The 22,902-nt window shown below is 43.8% G+C and overlaps 1 protein-coding gene and 1 pseudogene across 10 annotated transcripts in view; both read left to right on the top strand.

Annotated features, from left to right (window-relative positions):
• The window catches only part of DZANK1 (double zinc ribbon and ankyrin repeat domains 1), an 87,344-nt gene that overhangs the window by 30,306 nt on the left and 34,136 nt on the right, over window positions 1-22,902 (top strand). For all 10 annotated transcript variants that reach the window (XM_063802521.1, XM_063802523.1, XM_054674829.2 and 7 more), the window contains 2 exons: window positions 3,797-3,910; window positions 10,407-10,499. In XM_063802521.1, the coding sequence (XP_063658591.1) occupies window positions 3,797-3,910; window positions 10,407-10,499 (207 nt within the window). The remainder of the gene's footprint in view (window positions 1-3,796; window positions 3,911-10,406; window positions 10,500-22,902) is intronic.
• On the top strand, window positions 16,042-17,507 carry LOC134809137 (beta-1,3-galactosyl-O-glycosyl-glycoprotein beta-1,6-N-acetylglucosaminyltransferase-like; annotated as a pseudogene).

Below are 22,902 nucleotides of genomic sequence, written 5' to 3'. Positions count from 1 at the left end.
ATCCAGGCTGGAGTGAGCGCAGTGGCACAATCTCGGCTCACTGCAACCTCTGCCTCCTGGGTTCAAGTGATTCTCCTGTCTTAGCCTCCTGAGTTGCTGGGATTACAGGTGTGCACCACCATGCCCAGCTAATTTTTGTATTTTTCATAGAGATAGGGCTTCACCATATTGGCCAGGCTGGTCTTGAACTCCTGACCTCAAGTGATCCGCCTGCCTTGGCCTCCCAAAGTGCTGGAATTACAAGTGTGAGCCATCGCACCCGGCCCCTTTCTTTCTTTTTCTTAACATTGCTTAAATATCATCCTCCTTTCTTTATCTTTTATGTAATAACCATAAATATTGCTTCTATATATGTTATAAACTGAAAAATGTGGTGTTATACAATCTTATGTCATTTAAAGAAGATGAGATAAAAGTTCTATGGAGTCATTTGTATCTGCCCTCATATTTATTATATCTGGTCTTCTCACTTCCTCCTGTGAACTCAAGTGATCATCTAGTGTCATTTCCTTTCAGCCTGAAGAACTTCCTTCAGTTTTTCTTGTAAGGCATGCCTGATAGCCATTTCTCTCTGTCTTTGTGTACGTCAGAATGTTTATTTTGCCTTCATTTTTGAAGGATGGTTTGCTGCAGATGTAATTCTGGTTTAGCAATTATTTTCTCTTTCAGCTCTTTGAATTTGTCATTCTACTGCCTTCTGCCCTCCCTTGTTTTTGATGCGTAGTTTTTTCTCTTGCTACTTTCAGTATTTTCTCTTTGTCTTTGACCTTCAACAGTCTGATTATAATGTGTTTAAGTGTGGGTCTCTTTGTGTTTGTCTTTCTTGGGATTGACTGAGCTTATTGGATGTGCTGAGTATTGGTTTTCCTCCAATGTGGGAAATATTGGCCATTGTTTCTTCCATTCTTTTTCTGTTCCTTTCTCTCTCTCCCTTACTTGTTGCTGTGCTTGATTTTGCCCCATAGGTTTTTGATGTTCTGCTTATTTTCTTCAGTCTTTTTTCTCTGTTCTTCAGATTAGATAATTTCTGTTGAGCTATTTGTTCAAGTTCACTGATTCTTTCTTCCGTTATCCGATCTGCTGTTGAGTCCCTCTGGTGATTTTTTTTTTTTTTAATTTTTTTTTTTGAGATGGAGTCTCGCTCTGTCCCCCAGGCTGGAGTGCAGTGGTACGATCTCGGCTCACTGCAAGCTCCGCCTCCCGGGTTCACGCCATTCTCCTGCCTCAGCCTCCCAAGTAGCTGGGACTACAGGCGCCCGCCTCTGGAGATTTTTAGAATTTCAGTTACTTTACTTTTCAACTCCAGGCTTTGACTGAATTCTTTTTTTAAAAAAATAATTTCTGTCTCTCTATTGTGCTTCCCTACCAGTCAGATCATTGTCATCATACTTTAATTTTTATCAAATGTGGTTTCCTTTAGTTCTTTGAACATTTTTTAAAAATAGCTGCTTTGAAATCTTTGTCTACTAAATCCAGCATGTAAAGGCACTCAGAGATAATTTCTGTGGACTATTGACTATTTTTCCTCTGAGTGTAGGTCACTTTATTTTTTGCATGTCTCATAATTTTTTTCTTGACTGCGTCAGGTAGTATATTCTAGCAACTCTGGATTCTGACTTTTTTCCCCGAGGTTTGTTGTTTTGTGTTTTGTTTACTTGGATTAAATCCTTAATGTCTGCCTCCCCTGCAAGGCATGGCCACTAGTGTCAGGCTTTTTACTTTAAAAAAATTTTTTTTCTTAATTAGAGAAGTAAATAAACAAAAGAATGGTTACTCCATAGACAGAGAAGCAGCTTTTTTTTTTTTTTAATTATACTTTTAAGTTCTGGGATACATGTGCAGAACATGCAGGTTTGTTACATAGGTGTACATGTGCCATGGTGGTTTGCTGCACCCATCAACCCGTCATCTAGGTTTTAAGCCCCACATGCGTTAGGTATTTGTCCTAATGCTTTTCCTCCTCTTGCCCCCTACCCCCAACAGACCCCGGTGTGTGATGTTCCTCTCCCTGTGTCCATGTGTTCTCATTGTTCAACTCCCATTTATGAGTGAAAACATATAGTGTTTGGTTTTCTGTTCCTGTGTTAGTTTGCTGAGAACGATGGCTTCCAGCTTCATCCATGTCCCTGCAAAAGACATGAACTCGTTCTTTTTTGTGGCTGCACAGTATTCCATGGTGCATATGTGCCACATTTTCTTTATCCAGTCTATCATTGATGGGCATTTGGGTTGGTTCCAAGACTTTGCTGTTGTAAATAGTAGAGCAGCAGCTTTTCCTTTCTCTTATATTTAAGCCTGATGTTTACCTTTGGGTCAGCATATCTTAGTGTTCAATTGGCCAGAGATTGTACACAGGCAGCTCCATCCAGGAAGGCCTCCACTCCCTGCTGATGGATCTGTGTGTTGGCTGGGTAACATTCAAACTCAAGGCTGTTTTCCAGCCCCAGCTTTTACTCTATGCCGAGCTCTCTTGCAGTTCTCTATGTGCAGTTCCCATCAGCCAGGGCTGTGTGGGTGGCTTGGGCCTACTCTGGTTTATGTTGCTTATGTGCATAGCCTCCTGTCAACTAAGGCTATGTGGAGAGCTATCAAGCCCCTATCATTGAATTACCTCCTGGAACTCCATGTTAAATCCTTGGCCAGTTTGCCAGTCAGTGCATCGATTACCCCAAACAGGCTCATTATCTCAGACTAGGGGACCACTGGTCTTCCTTGTTTGCTTGCCACCAAAATTGTCACCTTAACAGTGCTCTAAATCAAGTGATCCCTGCCCATCAGCAGCCACAAAACTTCTGGTTTTCACAGCCTGCCCTGCCCTGGTGGAACTACCACACTGACAGAGTTAGAGGAGGTGGGGGCAGCCCAGGCAACAACCACCCAGAGCTTAGTGTTCTTTTCTGCAGTTCAGTCATTTTTAGGAACTTCTGTTTGTTATCTGCCTTTCAGTGACATTCAGGGTGCTGAAGTGGTTGCTTTTTGACAGCAGTATCTGACTGTGTGATTGCTTTTTTTTTTTTTGAGCAGGAGTCTCGCTCTTGTCACCCAGGCTGGAGTGCAGTGACGTGATGTCGGCTCACTGCAACCTCTGCCTCCTGGCTTCAAGTGATTCTCTTGCCTCAGCTTCCCAAGTAGCTGGGATTATAGGTGCCCGCCACTACGCCCAGCTAATTTTGTATTTTTAGTAGAGCTGGGGTTTCACTATGTTGACCAGGCTGGTCTCGAACTCCTGACCTTAGATGATCCACCCACCTCGGCCTCCCAAAGTGTTGGGATTACAGGCATGAGCCACCGCACCCAGCCTGTGATTCATTTTTGGGGAAGAGGATTTATAGACCTCCTCATTCCATCATGCTACAATTTCCTATGGATATTTTTCTTTTTTTTTTTTAACATCTCTCTTTTCTACAATGAACATGTTTTTACTCTTAATAGGAATAAAATAATAAATGTAATTGTTATTTTATTTTCTATTATTTACTTTTTAATTGACACATAGTAATTGTACATATTTATGGGGTACATAGTGTTATTTGATACAAATAATGTGTAGTGGTCAAATCAGTAATTAGCATATCCATCATAAAGGTAATTATTTAAAAAATTGTTTTACAAAAACAAATCAAACTTTACATTCTTCCACCAAGTACTAACCAAGCCCGACCTGCCTAGGTTTTGAGATCAGATGAGATCGGGAATGTTCAGGGTGGTATGGCCGTAGACCAAACCTTACATTCTAAGATCTATTCATACCTTCAGTTTTTATGTGCAAGATAAACCAGACCTTTTCCTTGTGCAGATGGGCTTGTGTGCAGAATGCAGAAGCTTGGTACCCATGAACACTCCCATCTGCGTGGTGTGTGAGGCCCCTCTTGCTCTACAGCTGCAGCCACAGGCAAGCCTCCACTTGAAGGTAATGAAATGTGATTCTGTAAAAACATGAATGAAATACCTAGTAATGTTTGAACAGGTATATGTCCTTTTTCAGCTGGTGGGATGGGGTAACAATTTTTTTTTTTTTTGAGACAGAATCTTGTTCTGTCACACAGGCTGGAGTGCAGTAGCGCAATCTCAGCTCACTGCAACCTCCGCCTCCTCAGTTCAAGTGATTCTCCTGCCTCAGCCTCCTGAGTAGCTGGAACTACAGGCGTGCACCACCACGCATGGCTAATTTTTATATTTTTAGTAGACATGGGGTTTCATCATCTTGGCCAGGCTGGTCTCAAACTCCTGACCTCAGGTGATGCACCCACCTCAGCCTCCCAAAGTGCTGGATTACAGGCATAAGCCACCATGCCCGCCAGGATGGGGTAACAATTGATAAGCTAATATACATGAACAAAATCCATTCTATTTTTAGTAAGGTATGCTGTCCAAGAGTTTAATTTGCCAATAGGATCTATAATATTAAGAGAGATATGTAGGATTGTGTTCCCTGAACATGGATTTGGAGGGCAAATTGCACTACAGCTGGCAAAGACAATTTTTTACTTCATATATTTAAACTCCAACATTGCAGTTAGTATTGATTTATAATTTTGTCCTTAAAGTGGCTTCATACTTTTGTTTCCCTTATTTGATTATAGGTTCTTATTATGGAGAAAAAGAATGACTAGAATTAGTCACATGGAAGAAAAAGTTATGTATCATCACTTACATCCAAAAAACTTTGCTCAAAAAATGCTATCATACTGTGACCATTTTTTTGATAGAATCTTTAAACATACAACTAAATATTTTCTCCATTCTTCAATTTACAGTCCCATTTACTTCCTCTTTAATCCCAAGTAAAGGTCACTAGAGGATAAAATAGATTTAATAGAGGGAATTTGGGGAATTAAAAAACTAAGAATTTTTAGCAATAAGGGAAATGCATGGCATTATGTACAGGCCATAACACTCCTAAAATGGCCTTGTGGGTTGTATATGGGCAAAATGTATTCAGAGAAAAGATAAATCCACTTTTTCTTTCACCTTCAAGCTCCCTTTAGCGTGAAGAGTTCACAAGTGTACAAGGCTGTGTGAGCCTTCAGAAATGAGATTTTGAATAACTGGCCAGGCCAAAGTCAGGTAGAGGAAAATTTACTAATCTTTTTGTTCAATGACTATTTTCAATCTTAAGATGCTTAAAAAGCCACTGCAGGAAGCCACTATACAGTCCTGGAAGTCTGTCTCCAGACTTCTTATATATGGGAGAGAGAAATCTATTTTTCTCTTATTTAAGCCTGTGTTATTTTGGGTGTTCTGTCAAGCACAGCGAATCTATTCTTATTAATACATTTATTCAGGATGTTTGAAGATAATATCACTGCAAACTCTTTGGACTATTCAGAACAGGAAGAATAGGGGTAAGTGTTAGTTGTGACCCAAACTCAATATATATAATATCATCTTCAGTATTTGAAATCTAGAGTTCTTCCCATTTTATGGGAAGGCAGAAAGACACAAAAGTCCATGTAAGTAATTTTTCCCTTCAATTTGTTGTAAATCCTATATTGAGAATAAACACAGGACTTCTACAGTGATCAGTAGCATTAAATCCAGGAATGGCCTCTTTCTTGCAGGGCAATTTTTATAAGAGACATTTTTATAACATAATAAGTTATAATAGGAATAATTTTATAACTCATTTCTATTCCATAGGTGAGACAAAGTTAGAACATATAATGAGGAAATCAATAATGAATTCAAAGATGAGATTTAGAAAATGTGCCTCAAAACTTTGCAAGGAGTTTGGTTTTGCTGGGCTGCAACAATGCTGGGGTGCTGTGGGTTATGGGAGATGGCACCTTCTCTACCAGACTTTGTAGCTCAGATTTTTCCCTGTGGGTCCTGAAGGTTGAAAGTGGGGACAGGTTTTTAACCAGACTTGATTTGTAGAGAGACTTTTATCATCATAACCTCTGATCCTGGAGAGAAGTGTGTGACTTTTTATGCCAGACAATCACTATTACTGCTTCTGCTTACAGAAGGACATCTGTTTGGAAACCCTGGCCTGACAATGTTCATTCCAGTGCCTCTTCCAGATGTCATAAGGGTGACAGGTTTTGAGATGACATTCTCACCCAGACAGCCACCTCTGAAGTTGGTGGGAATACTCATGTGAACTGCTCAGGGAAGTCAGCAAGCCTTACCTCCCGGCAGGTGGCAGCATGCCATCGACAGCTCCCGTCCCCTTTCTGCGTTGGTCTCTAGCTCACTCCACTGAGTGCAAAAGCACCATCTGCGCTCTTCCTTCTATGATGAAGACAGATTCCATGGTAGTTGCAGTCTTGTGTGGATTTAAGGCACTGTTAATGCTGAGGAATTTTGCTCTATCAGATTTTTTTTTTTTTCTGCCGGGATTAGAACATACAGTAGCAGAAGTTTCTGTATTTGACCTCTGGCAAAGATACCTATTTCAGAATAAGAGAAGATTTTACAACTTATTTATTTAAAATAATTAATACCTAATTTTTTGTAACAAATGAAATAATCCAAAGATATACCAAAAAGTGTATAATTTCTTCACCCTACCTCCATTTTTATTTCTCTGAAATAACCAGCGTTAGCAGCTTAGAGTGTCCTTTTATGTATTTTTCTAGATTCACAGAAACATATTATGTATATTCATACATTTAGATTTGGTTTGGTTTGGTTTTTTAAACAAAATGAAATCATGTTATATACTTTTCCTCACAACTTAATTGTTTCACTTAACAAATGCATCTATGGGTCATTTCTTTTTTTATTTTTATTATTAATTTTTTTTGAGACAGGATCTCACTCTGTCGCCTAGGCTGGAGTGCAGTGGCACGATAATGGCTCATTGCAGCCTGAACTCCCGGGATCAAGTGATCCTCCTACCTCAGGCCCCCAAGTAGCTGGGACCACAGGCATATGCCACCACGCCAGGCTAATTTTTCTATTTTTTGTAGAGATGGGGTTTCACCTTGTTGCCCAGGCTGGTCTGGAACTCCTGAGCTCACATGATCCTCCCACCTTGGCCTCCCAAGGTTCTGGGATTACAGGCGTGAGCCACTGCACCTGGCCTCCATTGGCCGTTTTCTAAAGTTGAAAATTAATTTTAGCATCCCTGTTCACCAGAAGATGTTAACTAAAGACATTTATCAAGAAGAGCTACTACAGTTTCCTTTGGGATTTTACGAGCAACCTGCAATATACCTCCAGGACTTCAGTCATGTTTATGGTTCTTAGAATTTGTGAGGCTTAGGTCTGGAATACTCCTGAAAAGATCTGATAATTCCTGTGCCTGAGGCACAGGTGCCTTCAGTGAGTCCCAGCCTCTCACACCGTGATTTGGGGTTAAGGCCAGTGTAACCATAACTCCACATCAAGCAGAACTTTATCTTAGTCAGTTTTGAGATTAAGTTTGCAATGACCTACTAGTTTGTTTTCAATATTCTTCCTTTTTAATTGTGTCACTTAAAGCTTATTATCACTTGGGAGTTTGAAAATTGTTCTCCTCTTCCAACTATTTTAAAAGGGAAAGTTTTATCCCAGTGACTAAGTGGCTCTGTTAAATAGCTTAGAATCATTCAACTAGACAGTATGTTGCAAAGGCTGTGGATGAAATAGCAACTGAGGATATTGACTTTTTAAAAGTTCTCATCATAGGTGTTTGCCATCCCCATTAAGGACATCTGATGGTAGCCTCAATTCCAAATCACCTCCATAGACATCTATGAATTTATGAGTGTAGTGGATTGTGATATAAAATGATTTCTAACTGTGGGTCGTGGTCACTGCTCTAGAAAGAAGTGAGCCATGGCATGGTGTCAAAAGTCTCCACAAATAAAAACATGGAAAAACCTGTCAACCAAGAAAACTACGTTTAATAGACCTGATGCAGTAAGGTAGACCATCACTTAGACAAGTTCATAGTAGTATCTCAGAAGAAAGAGGGCAGGGAAAGGTATTTAAACGGAGTTAGTGCTGGACCCTAATGTAAACCATGGGCTGTGGGTGATAATGATGTGTCAGTGATGTTCATTGGTTGTGACAAATGTACCACTTGGGTGTGGGATGTCCATAGTGTGGGGGAGGCCGTGTCTGTGGCGTGGGACAGGGTATACGAGAATCTTCTGTAATTTCCACTCAATTTTGCTGTGAACCTTAAACTGCTCTAAAAATAAAGTTTAAAGTTTATTAATTAAAATTTTAAAAAACGGGGTTTTGTAAGGCAGGGCAGGGATTGGGCAGAGTATGCACTGGGCAAAGTTATGAGAAGCAGTTTTGGCTTATGAGCCCTGCAAGGTGAGGTCTTGAAGGAAGCCGCTGGACTTGAGAAGTAAGCAATTTTAGTTGTTCTCCAGTTTTCTCTTCCTAGAGGAAGTATTTTCTGTAGCACACAGAAAGATTACTTTTATTTGATCTCAGTATTTTTTAACATGGAGACAGGAAATTTGTCTCATTTCTCAATGGGTTTCACCAGATCTTTTCTGAGGCAACATCTTCAGGACAGTCACGGCCCTAAATCTCATAGATAAATGCTGGCCAATTGCTGATTATGCTGTGGCAACTTTAAGTAACTTTGAAGAATGTTGGTCCCCAGGGAGTTTCAGGAACCATTGAGAGCAAGAGTGTGATTCTTTGCCATTTTTAATAGCAGTCAGTTGGCCTCTGCCCTTTAGGAGTTGTTTAGATTGGCAACTGTGGTGCGTTGGCTCAGTGCCTAGGAAAACTTTGGAATCTTCCACTAAAATGGAGTTAACCAGACTTTGAAAGGCTGGGACTCCATAGAGCTACCTGGTGGTAGTGGAAATAAAACCCTGGGAGCTGGGCTTTCTTTTTCTTGATCATCCACTTTACCTGTATCAGCTTCTGAACACACTGTTTGATATATTAGTTTCAGGACACCTACGGACCACAGTGCTGGACTAGAAAGGAACACTTGAGCACCACTGGTCATTATCAATGGAAAAAGATTGTATCCTGAGAGAATAGTGGTCAGTAACTAAACGTGTTAGAAAACCTCTGATAGCTGAACTCCAGACTATTTTTACCATCATTTCTTTGTCTTTTGTTTTTCTCTGTGTTGCAGTGTAACCCCAGGGTCCTGGCTTAGAAAGTTGTACTTACGGCTGGGCACGGTGGCTCACGCCTGTAATCCCAGCACTTTGGGAGCCTGAGGTGGGCAGATCACGAGGCCAGGAGTTTGAGACCAGCCTGACCCATATGGCGAAACCTCATCTCTACTAAAAATACAAAAATTAGCCAGGCGTAGTGGCATGCGCCTCTAGTCCCAGCTACTCGGGAGGCTGAGGCAGAAGAATCACTTGAACCCGGGAGGCAGAGGTTGCAGTGAGCTGAGATCTCGCCACTGCACGCCAGCCTGGGTGACAGAAGGAGATTCCGTCTCAAAAAAAAAAAAAAAAAATTAAGTTGTACTTACCACTCTCTTTCTTTTTTCTTTTTTTGAGACGGAGTCTTGCTCTGTCACCCAGGCTGGTGTGCAGTGGCGAGATCTCAGCTCACTGCAAGCTCCGCCTCCCGGGTTCACACCATTCTCCTGCCTCAGCCTCCCCAGCAGCTGGGACTACAGGCGCCCACCACCACACTCGGCTATTTTTTTTGTATTTTTAGTAGAGACGGGGTTTCACCGTGTTAGCCAGGATGGTCTCAATCTCCTGACCTTGTGATCCGCCTGCCTCAGCCTCCCAAAGTGCTGGGATTACAGGCATGAGCCACTGCACCCGGCCACTACTCTCTTTCTTTGGCAGTCTTTTCACTTCTTCTATTTCTAAGTAAAAACTACAGATCAAACCTAAATTCATATTTAACATGAAGCCCCAGAGGGTAAACCCAAGTCCAAGAACCAGATTACTTGTAAACACACAGATAATCCCTTGCTGGTCTAGGGTCTTTCTGTTTACTGTTTAAGCCGTGAAATGGAACGTCTACTCAGTGTCACGGTTTTCACACTGGAGAAACACACACACACACACACACACACACACACACCCAACCTTACACATAACCAGTGCAGAATTTCCAACTTACCTTTTGAAAACCAAACGAATACTCTTTTCAGTGTGTTTGTTTGTTTGTTTGTGGTTTTGTTTCTTTTAAAACTACATTCAGGCTGGGCATGGTGGCTCACACCTATAATTCCAGCACTTTAGGGGGCTGAAGTGGGAGGATCACTTGAGGCCAGGAGCTGGACACCAGACTGGGCAACACAGTCGGATCCCATCTCTACAAAAACAAATGGAAAAAAAAAAAAAAAAAAAACCTACAGATATTTGTCTGACACTATTTACAGTAACTCCTAAACCAATCCAGTAGTCAGGGCCTGGGTGCAATAATAGGGCCTGTAGCTGAATGACTGACAGAAAAGACTGGTTGATGATTTCTTTGCACAGTTGTTTGCTCAGAGGAACATGTATGTCTTATTTTTTGTTGTTAAGGAGAAGGTAATTTGCCGGGCCTGTGGTACAGGAAATCCTGCTCACCTGAGATACTGTGTCACCTGTGAGGGGGCCCTGCCTTCATCACAAGAGGTAGGTTGATTGCATGTGCCAATCCTATATTTAGTGGCTACTATGTCAATGTTAATGATAATAGAGAAACAGAATCTGCTGAGGGGATTGGGGAGAGAGACCAAAAAAAGCTTCTCATGGTAAACTGAAAGCAAGATTTCCATATGTGGGGAGAACTTTATATCAGTACAAATTGTTTTCAAAGTCTTAACTTCAAGAGGATTCAGTAAAATCAATAATTTCTTATGATTTTGTTTAATAACTTTGCATGGGAGGCTGGCATTAGCCTGTGGGGAAGTGAACTCATTCACATTTCATTTACAGACAGGTATGTCTTTGTCATCCCCTCCACCTTCCCACACCCCATAGTCCATTGTCTTCGTTGACTCTGTATGCACACTGCTTTTTGAAATTGAGAACATTGTAGCCACCTATTTCTTGGGTTTCCTGCCAGCCTATTTTGAATGTTGAAGGGAAGAAATAGGAGTATATGCACTTTAAATACAGTGATGATCTATTTTATGTTTATAAAACGTTTCTGATGAAAATTAAAATTACTTCCAGGTGACTCTTGCTTTGTACCGGAAGAAGCTGGCACTTACTAGCCAACTTGCTTCTTTTGGGTTGCTGTGCATGTTTCCGATTGTTTGTGAGGTTTGTTCTCATCTCAGACAGATTCCTCATGAAACTGGACAATGTGGTTATTATGGTCTACAGCAGCAGTCCCCAACCTTTTTGGCACCAGGGACCAGTTTTGTAGAAGACAATTTTTCCACGGACCTGGTTGGGGGATGGATTCAGGATGAAACTGCTCCTCCTCAGATCATCAGTCATGAGTTAGATTCTTATAAGGAACGCGCAACCTAGATCCCTCGCATGCACGGTTCACAATAGGGTTTGCACTCCTATGAGAATCGAATGCTGCCGCTGATCTGATAGGAGGCGGAGCACTCACCTCCTCCTGTGTGGCCTGGTTCCTAACAAGCCACAGATAAGTACAGTCCATGGCCCGGGGGTTGGGGACCCCTGGTCTACCTGATTGGTATCAAATGGGTGTGTACTAGTTTCCTAAGCACCATCAACTAGGTGGCTAACAACGACAGAAATCTATTGTCTTACAGCTCTGGAGACTAGAAGTCTAAAATCAAGGTGTTGGCAGGGCCACACTCCGTCTGAAGGTGCTAGGGAATGAACAGTTTCATCTTCTCTCCCAGCTTCTGGTAGCCTCAAACTTCCCTTGGCTTCTAGATGCAGCACTCCAGTCTCTGCCTTTGCCATCCCGTGGAGCTCTCCCTCTGTGTCTGCCTGTGTGTGTATGCCACTGTGTCCAGATTTCCCTTTTTCATAAGGACACCAGTCACACTGGATTAGGGCCCACCCTAATGACCACATTTTAACTTGATTACTTCTGTACAGACCTTTTTCCAAATAAGGTCCCATTCTGAGGTACTGAGAGTTAGGACTTCAACTTATCTTTTTCTGGGCGACAGAATTCAACCTATAGCAGTGGAGTTGGACAAGATACCTTTTTTTTTTTTTTTTTTGAGATGGAGTCTCACTCTGTCACCCAGGCTGGGGTGCAGTGGTGCAGTCTCGGCTCACTGCAACCTCCGCCTCCCTGGTTCAAGCGATTCTCCTGCCTCAGCCTCCTGAGTAGCTGGGATTACAGGCACATGCCCTCACGCCTGGCTAATTTTTGTATTTTTAGTAGAAACGGGGTTTCACCATGTTGGCCAGGCTAGTCTCAAACGCCTGACCTCGTGATCCGCCCAACTCGGCCCCACAAAGTGCTGGGATTACAGGCTTGAGCCACTGCGCCCTCTGACAAGATACCTTTTAATGTCGTCTAATCACAGACAGTCTAAGAGTAGTTGATTTGAGGGAACTCCTTTTATTTCCAGCTTTATTGAGATATGATTTATATGCAATAAAATTCACCTATTTTAATTGTACAGTTTGATGAATGTTGGTAATTATATACAGCCATTTTAACTACCACCACAATGAAGATATTTAACAGTTCTATTTACCCTGAAAAGTTTTCTCATTCTTCTTTCTAGTTGAGCCACTTCCCTGGTCACCAGACCCAAAAAATACAGATCTGTTTTGACACTATGATTTTGTCTTTTATGGAAGTATGTAGTTTTTTGTGAGTGCTTCATTTCCTTCACTTAGCAGAATGTTTTTGAGGTTCGTTCATGTTGTTGCATGTATTGATTTTTTTTTTCATTTTGATTGTTGAGTACTATTCCTCAGTATGGATCTACTGGTTGATTCATCCACAGGTACTCATGCTGTTTCCAGTGCCGGCACACTATGAATAATGCTGCATTACATGCAAATCTCTTTGTGGGCATAGTTTTCATTTTCCTTAGGTAAATACCTACGAGTAGGATTGCTGGGTCCTATTTAAGCGCATGTTTAATTTTATAAGATACTGCCCTATATGAAACTGGAACCTTCATATATTGCTGGTAGGAACACAAGTGGTATACATTCATATATTGCTGGCATATCACTTGTGTTTCTACTAGCAATATATAAAGGTTCCAGTTTCTCTACATCATCTCCAACACTTGATATCACCTGTCATTTTTTTCTTTTCTTTTCTTTTTTTTTTTTTTTTTTTTTTTGTTGTTGTTATTGAGACGGAGTCTTGCTCTGTTGCCCAGGCTGGAGTGCAGTGGCACAATCTTGGGTCACTGCAACCTCCACCTTCTGGGTTCAAGCCATTCTCCTGCCTCAGCCTCCCAAGTAGCTGGGACTACAGGTGCCTGCCACCATGCCTGACTAATTTTTTGTTGTATTTTTAGTAGAGATGGGGTTTCACCATATTGGCCAGGCTGGTTTTGAACTCCTGACCTCAGGTGATCCGCCCACCTTGGCCTCCCAAAGTGCTGGGATTACAGGCATGAGCCACCGTGCCCGGCTGGTATCACCAATCATTTTAATCATGATATTCCCTTTTTACCATTTTAATGTATGTAGGATCTATTCCCCTCTTTCATGCCTGATATTTGTAATATGTGTGTTCTTTCTTTATCATTCCTTCTCTCTCTGTCTGGCTTGTAAATTTTATTGATCTTTTCAAGATCTAGCTAGATCTTTTCAAAGAACTAGCTTCTGGTTCATTCATTTGCTCTATTTTTTTGAATCCTGTTTTTTTTATTTTGCTCTTTATTTATTCTCTTTTCTTTGGGTTTAATCTGATTTTCTTTTTCTAATTTTTAAGATGAGAACTCAAATTATTCATTTCAAATTTTTCTTATTTTCTAACACAAACTATAAATTTCTAAGAACTTCTTTGGCAGCATCCTATGTATTTTCACTATAATTCAGTTTAAAACATTTTCTCATTTATCAATGATTTCTTCTTTGACCTATGACTTATTTATTTGATTCCAAAACATATGCGCTTTCTCTACTTATCTTACTCTTATTGAGGTCAAATTTAATTCCATTAATGGTCAGAGAGCACACTCTGTATAATTTCAGTTTTTTTAAATTAATGAGGTTTATTTTATGGCCCAGCATCTAACTTGGAAAACATATCAGGTGCATTTGAAAAGAATGTGTGTTCTGTCATTGTTGCATATTCTATAAATATCAATTAAATCAATGTGGAATGTTGCACAGATATTATATCTCTTTGCTTATTTTTGTCTAGTTTTTCTAGCAAATAATGAAAACGGGGTATTGGAAAGCTCCAACTATAGGAAGTGAAAGACTTGTACATTAAAAACTATAAAACATTGATGAAGGAAATTGAAGAACACACAAATATAGTAATGCATCACTTAATGACAGGGAAACATTCTGAGAAATGCATTGTTAGGTTGTTTCATTGTTGTGTTAGCATCATGGCATGTACAGTACTTTCACAAACCTAGATGGTATAGCCTACTGCATACCTAGGCTATCTGGTATAGCCTATTGCTCCTAGGTTGCAAACTTTACTCAGTGATCTAGGCACTTGTAATACAAATCACAAGGTGATAGAGGTTTTTGGCTTCTATAAAATATGATGGGGCCCACTGTCATATGTGGAGTTCATCATTGACCAAAATATCATTATGTCGTACATGACTATAAATGGAAAGATATCCCATGTTCATGGACTGGAGGAATTAATATTGTTAAAAAGTCCATAATACCTAAAGAGAGATCTACAGATTGAGTGCAATCCCTATCAAAATTTTGCTGACATTTTTCACAGAAATAGAAAAAAATCTTAAAATTTGTATGGAACCACAAAAGACCCTGAATAGCCAAATCAATTTTGAGAAAAAAAAAAAAAAAAAAAAAGAACAAAGCCAGAGACATCACACTTCCTGAGCTACTATAAAGCTATACAGGCTGAGTATCACTTATCTGAAATGGTTGGGACCAGAAGTATTTGGATTTTAGGTTTTCTGGACTTTGGAATATTTATGTATTTATAATGAGATATCTTGATGATGGGACCCAAGTCTAAACATGAAATTCTTTATGTTTCTTATACACGTTATACAAATGGCCTGAAGGTAATTTTATATAATATTTTAAATAACATAGTGCATGAAACAAAGTTTTGACTGCATTTCAACTGTGACCCATCACATAGGTCAGTTTGGATTTAGGAGCATTTTAGATTTTAGATTTTCAGATTAGAGATATTCAGCATATAGTAATCAGAACAGCATGGTACTAGCATAAAAACAGGCATGTAGACCAATGGACAAGAATAGAGAGCCCAAAAATAAATTCATGCATCTACCATCAATTGATTTTCAACAAAAGTGCCAAGAACACACAATGGGGAAAGGATAGTCTCTTCAATAAGTGGTTTGGGAAAAACTGGATATTTACATGCAGAAGCATGAAATTAGATCCTTATCTCACACCATATACTAAAATCAACACAAAATGGATTAAACTGAAAAACTTCTACCGGAAAACATAGGGAAAAAGCTTATGACATTAGTCTGGGCAATGATTTTTTTCGGATATGACCCCCAAAGCACCGGCAACAAAAGCAAAAAAATAGACAAACAGAATTACATCAAACTGAAAAGCTTCTGCACAGCAAAGGAAACAATGAACACAGTTAAGAGACAACCTACAGAATGGAAGAAAATATGTTCAAACCATACATCTGATAAGGGATTAATATCCAGTACATATAAGGAACTCAAACAACTCAATAGTAAGTAAACAAATAATGCCATTAAAAATGGGCAAAGGGAGCAGTCCTGCATGGCTTCTGCTAGCAGAAGCTGCATGGTAGGGCAACCTGCTGTGCTCTGGGGCCAGATGATGCTCCAGGGTGGATGAGGCACCTGCAAATCCAGCTGAGCATTGCAAGCCACCCAGGGAGAGATTTTTTCAAAAGCCTATGGGACATACCATTATTCCTGGATGCCTAGTACATTTAAGATGCCTGACAGCATGAAAAGTACTTGGAATAAGTGCAGGATGTCACCTGGAATCAGAGTCCTAAGTGATCTGGACTTTCCTTAATTCTAAATGCGGCATTCTTCATTTCAAGGTGCCTTTGAGCTTCTGATAAATGCAAACTGACAACCCTCAAGGCCACAATGGAGGGGAAATAGTTGGTGCTTAAAGCCTAGAAGACTGCCCTTAACCAAGCAAAGTCCCTGATTGGCATTTGAAATGCTGAGGCAGTTGCTGTGGAGGAGACATTTTTCTTATCCCACTAAATACCACTTTGTGGTTCTTATTTTTTCCCTAGTCACCTCCGTTTTAAGGATTCATCAAAAGCCCAAATCTGTAAGCGTCACATATGTGGAGCTTGTTGGAGAGAATCCTAGTGGTCATATTAATTGCACCAAAGTTTTACAGGGGGATGTAGATGAAATCCAAAAGGTAAAAGTTGAGATGCTAACAGTGAAATTTACAAAGTGCCCTTGGTGTATACCTGACGGCTTTATAAACATGACCAGTTATGTACTTCTTCATGTACTTCTTTCATCAAGAGATGTAGATATATTGTAGAACCCCTTAAGAAGGAAGAGGTGAGGTTTCCAATAGCATATTCTATACTGGTTCATTATAAAACTGAAATGCTTGACAGGCTCCAGAGAGCCATCTATATGCCTCAGAATTTCTATTGCATTCATGTGGACAAAAAAATCAGCAGATTCCTTTTTAGCTGTAGTGATGGGCATAGTGTCATTTCAGCAACATCTTTGTGGCCTGTCAGTTGGAGAGTCTGGTTTATGCCTTGTGGAGTCGGGTTCTGGCTGACCTCAACTGCATGAGGGACCTCTGCACAGTGAGTGCAGACTGGACGTACTTAATACATGTTTGTAGTATGGATTTTCCTATTAAAACCAACCTAAAATTGTCAGGAAGCTCAAGTTGTTAATGGGTGAAGACAATCTCAAAGCCAGGAGGCTGCCATCCAATAAAAAAGAAAGGTGGAAAAAGTGGTATGCAGATATTAATGGAAAGCTGACACACATGGGGACTGTCAAAGGGCATCCTCCGCTGGAAGCACCCATTTTTTCAGGCAGTGCCTATTTTGTGGTCAGTAGGGAGCATGTGGGGCATGTGCTAGAGGATGAAAAAACCCAAAAGTTTACGGAGTGGGTGCGAGGGACAGACAGCCCAGATAAGTATCTCTAGGCCATCATCCGAAGGATCGCTGAAGTCCCTGGCTCATTCGCCTTAAACCATAAGTACAAGTTGTCTGGAATGCATGCCGTTGCTAGGTTTGTCAAGTGGCAGTACTCTGAGGATGATGTTTTCAAGAGTGCTCCCTACCCACCCTGCAGTGGGGTCTCCATGCACTCAGCATGCATTTTCAGAGCCAGCAACTTGAACTGGATGCTGTGTAAACACCTATGGGTGCAAGCTCATACGTTCGACATGGATGTTGACCTCCTTGCCACCTAGTGTTTGGATGAGCATCTGAGGCATAAAGCTTTGGAGACTTTAAAACACTGACCATTATTAGCAATTTTGGGAATAAGAAGAAGGATGCACAAAATGCCCGCTATCTCATTCCTCTTCCTTGTCAATAAGCATCAGAAAAGTTGTTTGGGGTCCTATTTGGGGCAGGGACTTTAAGTTTTCATGTCAGAGAAGCTGCATGTTTTCTGCAGAGTACAATTGGCTAGAAAGGTGTTATAATTTCTACTTTAAACAATTATAAGGGCTTGTAAGGGAATTAAGAGGAAAAAACCAAAAAGATTGGTGTTTTTTTGTATTTACACCAATATCTATTTTTACCATTTCTGATGTTCTTTACTCTTCTCTGTGGACCTGAGTTTCTGTCTGGTATCATATCCCTTCACACAGAGGAACTCCCTTTATCACTTCTTAGAGTGCAGGTCTGCTGGCAGTGATTTCTCTTGGTTCTCTTTTACCTGAAAATGTCTTTATTTCAACTTCATTCTCAACGAGTATTTTTGATGGATATATAATTCTGCGCTGACAGTTATTTTCTTCCCGAACTTTAAAGCTGTTCCACACTCTTTTGACCTCCATGCTTTCTGCTCAAAAGTCAAATGTAAATCAAATTGACATTTTCACGTATGGGATGTGTCATTTTTCTCTTGCTGCTTTTAAGATTTGCTCTTTATTGTTGGTTTTCAGCAGTTTGGCTATAATGTGCTTTAGTGTGAAGTAATTCTGGTTGGTGTTCATTTAGAATCTTGTAGCTGTAAATTTCTGTCTTTCATCAGATTTGGGAATTGTTCAGCCATGATTTCTTTATTTTTCTACTCCACTCATTTTCTACTCTCCATCTGGAAGTCCATGTACACACCTGTTGAATTGTTTGATATTATCTAATAAGTCCCTGAGGTTCTGTTCTTTTTTTTTTTTTTTTTAAGATGGAGTCTCGCTCTGTCATCCAGGCTGGAGTGCAGTGGCGCAATCTCAGCTCATTGCAACCTCCGCCTCCCAGGTTCAAGTGATTCTCCTGCCTTAGCCTCCCAAGTAGCTGGAATTACAGGTGTGCACAACCAAGCCTGGCCAATTTTTTTTTTTTTTTTTCTTTTTTATTGATCATTCTTGGGTGTTTCTCGCAGAGGGGGATTTGGCAGGGTCACAGGACAATAGTGGAGGGAAGGTCAGCAGATAAACAAGTGAACAAAGTTCTCTGGTTTTCCTAGGCAGAGGACCCTGCGGCCTTCCGCAGTGTTTGTGTCCCTGGGTACTTGAGATTAAGGAGTGGTGATGACTCTTAACGAACATGTTGCCTTCAAGCATCTGTTTAACAAAGCACATCTTGCACCGCCCTTAATCCATTCAACCCTGAGTGGATACAGCACATGTTTCAGAGAGCACAGGGTTGGGGGTAAGGTCACAGATCAACAGGATCCCAAGGCAGAAGAATTTTTCTTAGTACAGAACAAAATGAAAAGTCTCCCATGTCTACCTCTTTCTACACAGACACAGCAACCATCCAATTTCTCAATCTTTTCCCCACCTTTCCCCCCTTTCTATTCCACAAAACCGCCATTGTCTTCATGGTCCGTTCTCAATGAGCTGTTGAGTACACCTCCCAGATGGGGTGGTGGCCGGGCAGAGGAGCTCCTCACTTCCCAGTAGGGGCGGCCGGGCAGAAGCGCCCCTCACCTCCCAGACGGGGCGGCTGGCCGGGCGGGGGGCTGACCCCCCACCTCCCTCCCGGACAGGGCGGCTGGCCGGGCAGAGGGGCTCCTCACTTCCCAGTAGGGGCGGCCGGGCAGAGGCACCCCTCACTTCCCCGACGGGGCGGCTGGCCCGGCGGGGGGCTGACCCCCCCACCTCCCTCCCGGAGGGGGCGGCTGGCCGGGCAGAGGGGCTCCTCACTTCCCGGTAGGGGCGGCCGGGCAGAGGCGCCCCTCACCTCCCGGACAGGGCGGCTGGCCGGGCGGGGGGCTGATCCCCCCACCTCCCTCCCGGACGGGGCGGCTGGCCGGGCGGGGGGCTGACCCCCCCACCTCCCTCCCGGACGGGGCGGCTGGCCGGGCGGGGGGCTGACCCCCCCACCTCCCTCCCGGACGGGGCGGCTGGCCGGGCGGGGGGCTGACCCCCCCACCTCCCTCCCGGACGGGGCGGCTGGCCGGGCGGGGGGCTGACCCCCCCACCTCCCTCCCGGACGGGGCGGCTGGCCGGGCAGAGGGGCTCCTCACTTCCCAGAAGGGGCGGCCGGGCAGAGGCGCCCCTCACCTCCCGGATGGGGCGGCTGGCCAGGCGGGGGGCTAACCCCCCCACCTCCCTCCCGGACGGGGCGGCTGGCCGGGCCGGGGGCTGACCCCCCCACCTCCCTCCCAGACAGAGCGGCTGGCCGGGCAGAGGGGCTCCTCACTTCCCAGTAGGGGCGGCCGGGCAGAGGCGCCCCCGCCACCTCCTGGACAGGGCGGCTGGCCGGGCAGGGGGCTGATCCCCCCACCTCCCTCCCGGACGGGGCGGCTGGCCAGGCGGGGGGCTGATCCCCCCACCTCCCTCCCGGACGGGGCGGCTGGCCGGGCGGGGGGCTGACCCCCCCACCTCCCTCCCGGATGGGGCGGCTGGCCGGGAGGGGGGCTGACCCCCCCACCTCCCTCCCGGACGGGGCGGCTGGCCGGGCAGAGGGGCTCCTCACTTCCCAGTAGGGGCGGCCGGGCAGAGGCGCCCCTCGCCTCCCAGACGGGGTGGCTGGCCAGGCGGGGGGCTGACCCCCCCACCTCCCTCCCGGACGAGGCGGCTGGCCGGGCAGAGGGGCTCCTCACTTCCCGGTAGGGGCGGCCGGGCAGAGGTGCCCCTCACCTCCCGGACGGGGTGGCTGGCCGGGCGGGGGGCTGACCCCCCCCACCTCCCTCCCAGATGAGGAGGGAGGACGCTCCTCACTTCTCAGACGGGGTGGCTGCCGGGCGGAGGGGCTCCTCACTTCTCAGACGGGGTGGTTGCCAGGCAGAGGGTCTCCTCACTTCTCAGACAGGGCGGCCGGGCAGAGACACTCCTCACATCCCGGACGGGGCGGCAGGGCAGAGGTGCTCCCCACATCTCAGACGATGGGCGGCCGGGCAGAGACGCTCCTCACTTCCCAGATGTGATGGCGGCCGGGAAGAGGCGCTCCTCACTTCCTAGATGGGATGGCGGCCGGGCAGAGACGCTCCTCACTTTCCAGACTGGGCAGCCAGGCAGAGGGGCTCCTCACATCCCAGACGATGGGCAGTCAGGCGGAGACGCTCCTCACTTCCCAGACGGGGTGGCTGCCAGGCAGAGGCTGCAATCTCGGCACTTAGGGAGGCCAAGGCAGGCGGCTGGGAGGTGGTTGTAGCGAGCCGAGATCACGCCACTGCACTCCAGCCTGGGCGCCATTGAGCACTGAGTTAACGAGACTCCGTCTGCAATCCCGGCACCTCGGGAGGCCGAGGCTGGCGGATCACTCGGGTTAGGAGCTGGAGACCAGCCCAGCCGACACATCGAAACCCCGTCTCCACCAAAAAAATACGAAAACCAGTCAGGCGTGGCGGCGCACGCCCGCAATCGCAGGCACTCGGCAGGCTGAGGCAGGAGAATCGGGCAGGGAGGTTGCAGTGAGCTGAGATGGCAGCAGTACCGTCCAGCCTCGGCTCGGCATCAGAGGGAGACCGTGGAAAGAGGGGAGAGGGGAGAGGGGAGAGGGGAGAGGGGGGAGGGGGGAGGGGAGAGGGGGGAGGGGGGAGGGGAGAGGGGAGAGGGGAGAGGGGAGAGGGAGCTCTATCTACCACACAGTCCCTTCACAGTCTCTGCACCAATCGGCCAATTTTTGTATTTTCGGTAGAAACAAGGTTTTACCATGTTGGCCAGGCTGGTTTCATACTCCTGACCTCAAGCGATCCACCTGTCTCAGCCTCCCAAAGCGCTGAGATTACAGGCATGAGCCACCGCGCCAGGCCTGTTCATTTTTTAAAAATCTTTTTTTCTCTTCACATTGTATGATTTCTGTTGATCTATCCTCCAGTTCACTTACACTTTCCTTTACCATCTCCTTTAGCTATTCAGTCCGTCTAGTAAATATTTTATTTTAAATATTATCTTTTTCTATTCCAGAATTCTCACTTGTTTCTCTTTTTATTGTTTCTATTTCTTTGCTGAGATTTCCTCTTTTTATTCATTGTGGACAGAATATGCTTTAAATTTCTGGTTTGCTTCTTTCAACATCTGATTCATCTTAGGATCAATTTTGTGTGTGAAGCACTAGTTATAGTTCGTTCCAGGCAGCACATTCCCCAAAAGCAAGCATATATATCATTGCCTACTAAAACAAAGCAAACAAATAACAAAATCCCCAGAGTAACAGAATCTAGAAAGTACCACACCTGAACATTCATAATGCTAGGGTACAATTTAAAATTCCTCAACATACTGAATACCAAGAAAAAAATTTGAGGGGAGGAGGGACAGAAAGTTTGGTCTCCATTCAGATATTTTATCTTTAGCTGAACTGCTTCAAGCCTATTCTGTACATATGTTGTTCAAGTATTGGTAAAAGATCTGAATACACAGAGAAGATCTTCTCTCTTGTTTCTTTCTGGGAGCTCCCTGCCTCTTCAGCAGCCAAATATTCCCCAGCTTCAGTTTTCTGGTTCTCTTGGCCAGAAATACTGCCTTGTGCCCACCGCTTCACATGCGCTATGTAGACTACCCTTAGCTCCAGGCTGAAAACTGTGACGATGGGAACTGACTTTGTATAACTCCCCTCCTGCTTGTATGTACTTGCTGCAACTCTACCTGCTTCTGTTCATTCTCTACTGCCTTCATGTATTATCAGCAGATTTTTTTTTTTTTTTTTTGAGACAGAGTCATGCTCTGTCGCCCAGGCTGGAGTACAGTGGCATGATCTTGGCTCACTGCAACCTCTGCCTCCTGGGTTCAAGTGATTCTCCTGCCTCAGCTTCCCAAGTAGCTGGGATTACAAGCATGTGCCACCACGCCCGGCTAATGTTTGTATTTTTAGTAGACATGGTGTTTCACCGTGTTGGCCAGGCTGGTCTCGAACTCCTGACCTCCAGTGATACACTCGCCTCAGCCTCCTAAAGTGCTGGGATTACAGGTGTGAGCCACCGCACCCGGCCTATTATCAGCAGATTTTATAGTTGTTTTTTGTGTGGGAGTCATTTATTATGGTCTAACGCTATCATTACCAGAAGGAAAAATCTGTAGTTTTTTTTTTTAAAAAAAGATGATTTCTGTTACATACGATGTGTTTCTTTTTCAGAACTGAGACTAAAAACAAACTAATGAGGTGTTGAATTTCATCAGAAAACACATCTATTTCCACATCAAAGCTGATGTAATTTTAGGGTTGTCTTTTGTTGAGAGTTGTCTATTAATGTGGTTTTAGACTTGATATCACTCTCTCATCATAAAATGACACTCTATAATTTTTTCCAAGGCACCAGAGAGAGTAATAGTGAGATTGGGAAAGCATAAAAATAGAAAACAGTGGAACTTCTGGAATTCT

This window comes from Pan troglodytes, chromosome 21 (assembly GCF_028858775.2).
Source record: "Pan troglodytes isolate AG18354 chromosome 21, NHGRI_mPanTro3-v2.0_pri, whole genome shotgun sequence".
In the NCBI taxonomy this organism is placed as follows: domain Eukaryota; kingdom Metazoa; phylum Chordata; class Mammalia; order Primates; family Hominidae; genus Pan; species Pan troglodytes.
Note: the sequence above shows the minus strand (reverse complement) of the source record. Positions and strands in the feature narration are given on the sequence as shown.